This window comes from Mus caroli, unplaced genomic scaffold, assembly GCF_978045245.1.
Source record: "Mus caroli unplaced genomic scaffold, Mus_caroli_1 scaffold_8, whole genome shotgun sequence".
Lineage (NCBI taxonomy): Eukaryota > Metazoa > Chordata > Mammalia > Rodentia > Muridae > Mus > Mus caroli.
This window is the reverse complement of record NW_028227263.1, coordinates 37,915,259-37,922,441: the sequence shown is the minus strand read 5'-3', so window position 1 is coordinate 37,922,441 and position 7,183 is coordinate 37,915,259. Positions and strand designations below refer to the sequence as shown.

Genomic DNA, 7,183 nt, shown 5'->3' with positions numbered 1-7,183 from the left:
AAACAGTGGAGTGAGGGGAATAAAATATGGAGTGTAAAAAAAATAAGAAAAAAAAAGAGAAATGTTCAGTGCATTTAGTCGTCAGGGAAATGAAATCAAAACAAACATATTTTACACATCAGAATGGCTAAGATCAATAACTCAAGGGACAGCACATGCTGGTGAGGAAGTGGTGCAAGGGGAACATTCCACTATTGCTAGTGGGAGTGCAAACTTATACAACTGCTTTGGAAATCAATTTGGTGGTTTCCCAGAAATCTCGGAAACGTTCTATCTCAAGACCCAGCAGTACCATTCCTTGTTGTATATCCAAAAGATTTTCCACCATACCATAGGGAGACACGCTTAATTAGGTTCACAGCAGCTTTATTTATAATAGCCAGAAACTGGAAACATGTTAGAGCTCTCTCAACTAAAGGATTGATAAAGAAAATGTGGTACATCTGTGCAATGGAATATTAGTCAGCTCTTCAAAACAAAGACATTGAGTTTTGCAAGCAATTGAGTGGAATTTGAGAATATCATCCAAGTGAGATAACCCAGAGCCAGAAAGACACATATAGTATGCACTCACCTATTAGTGGATATTAGCCAGAAAGTGCTGGACAACCATGCTAGAATCCCCAGACTCCAAGAAACTGGGCAATAAGGAGGTCCCAAGTGAGGATGCATGAATCTCACTTGGAAGGGAAAACTAAATCGCCATCAAAGGTGGATGTAGAGAGGGAATCCTTAGGAAACAGGTGAGGAGGTGAATGGGGATAGTGATTAGGTTTTCAGAGAGGGGGGGGAATAGAGAGAGCTGGGAGTGAGAATAAAAAAAATCAGTGGGGGAATGGGGGCATTTCTGGTGACTAGCTGTAGATCTAGGAATGGAAAGCATACCTAGAGTTTATGGGGATGACCTTAGCAGAGATGCCTACCAGAGGAGGATACAGTGACTTAAGCAGCAGGACTTTAAGAGGAGAAAGGGAGCATCATTCCACACACAAAACATTCAATCCAAAATTTGTCTTGCTTACAAGATGTGCAGGGATAAAGACAGAGCAGGGACTGAGGGAACACCCGACCAATAACTGCCACAACTTGAGACCAAGCATATGAGAAAGAGCCAACCCCTGACATCTTTAATGATACTATACTATGTTTGAAGAAAGGAAACCACAACTGCATCCTGAGAGGTTCATCCAGCTGTGGACAGAGACAAATGCAGATACCCATGGACAAACATCAGGCAGGTTCTGGGCAGACTTGTAGAAATATGGAGGATAGAAGTAAGCAAGTTGTGGGTCAAAGGCACCACAAGAAGACCCACAGAGTTAATTAACATGGGACCATGAGGGCTCACAAAGCCTGGGCCACCAACCAGGGAGCATGCAGGAGCTGAACCTAAAGACAATGGGCAGCTTTGACTTCCTGTAAGTCCCCTAACAAGTAGAGAAGTGGCTGACTGAGGCTATTTTCTCTACTATAGGATCCACTTCTTCCTACCTGTACTGTCTGATAAGGCATCCTTAGGAGAGGATATGCCTAGCCCTGCTGGGTCTAGATGTCTCAGGATGGGGTTGTATAGCAAGGATCTCCCCTTGTTTGAGCAGAAGGGGAGGGGGCAATTGGGAGAGAAATTTTAAGGGTGGAACAGGGAGGAGTGAAGGGAAAGGGGCTGTGAGTGGGATGTAAATAAAGGTAAAGAAAAACAAAATTGTAAAATGGGATAAACAAAATAGCCACATATACTGGAAGGAAAAGGAGATGAGAGAGAACAGAGTAAGGAGAAGTCTTATAACTTGAGATGGTGGTCATATTGGTCTTGCATAATTGCTGTGAGTATATTAGGTTTCACCAAAAATGAGATTACTCTCTAGCAGGACATTTTCTTTCCAAGCTGTCTCTTGATAGCACCCTTAATCTCATTATTCCTGAGGCTATAGATGAGGGGGTTCAACATGGGGATCATCACCATATAGAACACAGACACCACCTTGTTCTGGTCTGTGGAGTAGCTCGACTTGGGCATCACATAAATGAATGTAATGGTGCCATAATAAAGAGTGACTGCAGTAAGGTGGGAGGTGCAGGTGGAGAAGGCTTTGTGTCTGCCCTCAGTGGAGTGCATCTTCAGGATGGTGATGAGAATGTAAGAATAGGAGATGGCTATTACAAACACTGTGATCATAGTAACTGAGCCAGCAGAAAATGAGATAACAATTACAGAGACACTCACATCAGAACAGGAGAGTTCCACCAAAGGAGCAAAATCACAGAAAAAATGATCAACTCTATTTGGTCCACAGAAGAGAAAGGAGAAAAAGTAAAACATGATGAGGGAAGCATTAAGGAAACCCCCTATATAAGATCCCACAACCAACTGGACACAGACTTTTGTGGACATTTTGGTGGAATAAAGCAGCGGGTTGCAGATTGCCATGAAACGATCATAAGCCATGGCAGCCAGAAGGAAGCATTCAACTGACCCAAAGAAATCAGCCAGGCTCTGCTGAATGCCACATCCAAGGTAGGAAATGGTATTTCTCTCAATCAGGAAGTTGAGAAGCATATTGGGTGTGACAGATGATGAAAGGCCCATGTCAACAGAAGCCAAGTGACTGAGAAAAAAGTACATGGGGTGATGGAGCTGGGAAGAGACTCTGATGAGAAGGATGGTGCTGAGGTTCCCAGACACAGTCACCAGGTAGATGCACAGGATGACGGTGAAGAGGACAACTCTGAGAACTGGGTCATCTGTTAATCCCAATAAAATGAACTCTGTCACTGCAGTGTGGTTCCCGTCCTCCAGGAAAGCCATGGAACAGTGTATTTGCTACTAGATTAAGGCTGTGGTGGAAACAGAATAGGAAGAAGAGATTTATCAATACTTCACTCAATTTTATTTCATACAGACACTGAGAGCATTACATACTAATTTATTATTCAAAAATTGGATCAACAATTCAGGTTGTACTCAGGGTTCCCATTGTTTATTCATTTTTACACAATATGTTTTTCAAATTATTTAATCAAATAAGCTAGAAATGTATAACAAATAATAAATAACTTTTATTTATAATATTTATAATAAAATATTCCTTTTTTTCCTTTTTTTATTAATTCTTTCACACTCCGTATTTTGTCCCCACACCCCGATCCACCCTCCAACTGTTCCACATCCCATACTTATTTTTCATTACGTTAAAGATTTAAAATCCTGAAATTTTGCCTGGTGAGTTGGCTTGTCAGATAATTACTCTTGCCTTCAAGTCTGACACATGACAGCTAGTTTTATTCCTTGAACTCAGTGGTGAGAAGTGAGAACTAACTCCTGCATGCTGTCCTTTGAAACTGCACCATTCTCTTCACAGAAATAAAGGGATAAATTAACATAAAATTATATGTCTTTTCAAAATAGCAATGCTTATTATAGCAGATGACTAAAATATAAAATCATGGGATTATACCATGGAGGCTTAATCCTTGCTAAATTTATTTGACTGCTTACTAAATCACCATCATAGGGCTGTAAAAATGTATTTATTTATATTTTTATTAAACATTAATTACTTCTTTTACTTTTTCAGTTTTTCAAAATAGGATTTTATGAGTAGTTCTGGCTTTCTTGCTATTTAGGCCAGGCTGGTCTTGAAGTCACAGAGAACTTCCTGTCTCTGCTTCCTGAGTGCCAATATTAAAGATCTGTCACCAGCTTTCAACTTGCTGTTAGGTCTTTTATAATTTCCATTTTACAGTAGAAAACACTTTTACTTGAGTAAAGTTATAAATATGAAGTAAAATGTAGAATTCAGAGCTTGCTCTTGGCTAAGCACACTGGCTGCACTTACAGAGGACCTGCCTGAGTCTGATTCCCAGCACCCACTGGTTATTTACAGCAGTCTGATTTTACAGTTCTTCAGACTCAATGCCTTCTTCTGGTCCTCACAGACACCAGGCATTCACGTGGTGCATATATGTACAGTGGGAAACACTCATATAAACTAAATAAAAATAACATTTTCAAAAGAGATATAAAAACTAGGCACGTTAAGTTCAATCTATTACTGTTAGTAACCACACTATTAATGAACAGTCACAATGTGGTTCAAATTATACACTAGTCAGGAAAAGACAGGGGGGCATCATTTCAGCTTTTCTATGGTTAATACATAGAGAGATGATTTGTTGGTGATGTTGATCACAAAGTCTAAAACTGAATATAGTCACATTAAATTTACCAATCTGATTTCCAGTTGTAAACGCAGTAAATGTTTTAAATTCTTCTAAATAAATCATTGTTCTTTAAAGTAATTTGATATATTAATTTTATCATCATACAAAATATAAATATTTAGCATATTATTAGTAATTATTTGTTTAGATACAGCAACTCCTTACCCAGTGTCACAGTGGTTTCTAACTGGAGTGTGTCAGAATGAATTCACATTATTTTAAGTAGAGTATACTGCTAAATACTAAACCTCAGAAATTAAGAGATTTACCAAGGTTTACACAGCAATGAGCTGTGTCATCCCTCACATTTTATACTTACATCCTCATTTGTCTAAGTGATACCTGTGAGGCTGGCACATTAAGTCCATACACAAAGCAGGTCTTGTTAGCCTTTGGATGAATGCTATGCATATACAGCTTTGAAGTTCATGTTGGTTTGTGGTCTTGCCAATGGATATATAATTAAACAATCTATGAAAACTTAGTTTTATGCCTTATCATTCTGGATAATTTACTAATAAAATACAAGGTGATTCTTAGAAAGTTTGTTTCCCCTGTCTTGCATGATTCCATCTGACTTGTTTCTCCACCATGTTTATAAATACAGTACATTTCAAAAATTAATCCCAGCACTCGGGAGGCAGAGGCAGGCGGATTTCTGAGTTCGAGGCCAGCCTGGTCCACAAAGTGAGCTCCAGGACAGCCAGGGCTATACAGAGAAACCCTGTCTCGTAAAACCAAAAAAAAAAAAAAAAAAAAAAAAAAAAGAGTATCTCCATTTAACAACAAAGTCAAAGTCTTACCTCTTGAAATAAGAACTCATTTCAAAGTAAGAAGTTCAATCTTACTACAATTTTATAGCTGCAAAGCTGTTTCCTACTGCCATTGTTTGTCACTGAGGATAAATCCCTGTAGAGGCTCCAGATTCCAGTGTGAATTCAAATTATCAGCAATCATTACCAATATCCCAGTGAGTACTGAGCAGATTATTTAACACAAACACAATTAATTTTCAAAACCTCTGTTTATCTCAAGCAATTGCTTGTTTTCCTCTTTGTATGAGTACTGATGCACTTTCATTAGGTAATTATGGGATGCACATGATAACAAATTTTATTAGCTGGGGATGAGGGTAAACATGTTCAAATATATTCTATTCACTTTGCTAAGGTACATTTGAAAATATAAACAAAAATGCAATAAAATACAATAGCTATACACACTGGAAGAAACAGATATGGACAAAGGAGAAATGCTAAGGCTTATAACCAAACCTGATATGGTGGTTACATTGGTCTTGCAAGATTAAAATTCTTTTATTAAGTTTTACCAACAACTGATTGCTCTATAACAATGTTTTCCTATAAAATTGTCTTTTCAGGGCATTCTTAGTCTCAATATTCTGAGGGCTGTAGATGAGGGGATTCCACATAGGCATCACTACTGTGTAGAACAGACACCACCTTGTTTTGGTCCCCAGAGTAGGTAGACTTTGGCATCACATAAAAGAATGTGGCTGTTCCATAAGAAAGAGTGACTGCAGTGAGGTGGGAGGTGTAGGTGGAGAAGGTTTTTTGGTGACCCTCAGTGGATTGCATCTTCATGATGGTGATGAGGAAATAGAAATAAGATGTGACTATAACAATCAATGTGGTCATAGAGATTAAGCCAGCAGTAAATGAGATAACAATACCAGAGACACTCACATCAGAACAGGAGAGTAACATCATAGGAGGAAAACCACAGAAAAAGTGATTGACTCTATTAGGTCCACAGAAAAGAAAAGAAAAAAAGAAGTGTGTACAAATGAAGCATTAAGGAAACCCCCAACATAAGATCGTACAACCAACTGGATACAGACTTGTGTGGACAATTTGGTGGAATAAAGCAGTGGGTTGCAGATCGCTATAAAGCAATCATAAGCCATGATGGCCAGAAGGAAGAATTCAACTGCCCCAAAGAAAGCAGCTGAGCTGAGCTGGATGCCACATCCAAGGTAGGAGATGGTATGTTTCTCATTCAGGAAGTTGACAAACATATTGGGTGTGACAGAAGATGAAAGGCCCATGTCAACAGAAGCCAAGTGGCTGAGAAAAAAGTACATGGGGTGATGGAGCTGGGAAGAGACTCTGATGAGAAGGATGGTGCTCAGGTTGCCAGACACAGCACAGGATGATGCTGAAGAGAATGACTCTAAGGACTGGCTCTTCTGTTAAGCCCAGTAAAATGAACTCTGTCACTATAGTGTGGTTCCCATTCTCCAGGAAAGCCATGGAGCAATGTAACTGCTGCTAGATCAATGCTCTGATGGAGACAGCTTACAAAGGTATTTACGTTTATGGATCATCACTTTCATTAATGTAAATATGAGGTTATCACAAATGAATATATCATTTAAAGAGAATGTGACAGTTATTCTGACAAAGTTTTGTTCAAGTCTCTTGATATAAATACATGTATGTGTAACCAATATGTATTAATATAATTTCATTTATTTATGTAGTTTTTTGACTCGCTTCACTGTAATTTTTATTGAAATAAATTTCTGTTCCCATACCATACATTCTGACCACCATTTTTGCTACCTTCTTACCTCATGGTTTCCCCACACACACAGGCACACCTTCCTTCTCCTCCAAATCAACTCCCCTTCTGTTTTTCTTCAAAAAGTTGCAAGCCTCCAAGAAACAGCAACCACATATGAAAAAACAAGATACTGTAAGAGAAGACAAAAGATTTTATACTGAGGCTGGACAAGGTGGAGGGAAGAAAAGCATTTCAAAGCAGGGATTAAAGTCAGAGACATGCCTATTTTTACTAATACTAGTCCAACAAAACATCAAGCTAAGAGCTGTAGCATCACAGAGGCTCTGTTGCAGACTCATGCAGCCCTTATGCTTACTGCTTCAGTCTCTGTGAGCCAATACGAAGCCTGTTAATTTGCTTATAAGCACAAATACTA

The 7,183-nt window shown here is 38.8% G+C and overlaps 1 protein-coding gene and 1 pseudogene across 1 annotated transcript; both read right to left on the bottom strand.

Moving 5' to 3' along the window:
* Positions 1 to 1,861: 1,861 nt before the first annotated feature.
* Positions 1,862 to 2,806, bottom strand: LOC147002891 (olfactory receptor 5P72). The gene has a single exon (XM_085842521.1). It carries the CDS (start codon positions 2,804 to 2,806, stop codon positions 1,862 to 1,864), a length of 945 nt encoding a protein of 314 aa, XP_085698647.1.
* A 2,760-nt stretch (positions 2,807 to 5,566) lies between these two features.
* On the bottom strand, positions 5,567 to 6,494 carry LOC147002890 (olfactory receptor 5P62-like; annotated as a pseudogene).
* Positions 6,495 to 7,183: the final 689 nt, after the last annotated feature.

What these genes read in the sequence shown, in the direction of transcription:
- LOC147002891 (XM_085842521.1), bottom strand. Translation starts at nt 2,806, where the DNA reads ATGGCTTTCCTGGAGGACGGGAACCACACTGCAGTGACAGAGTTCATT.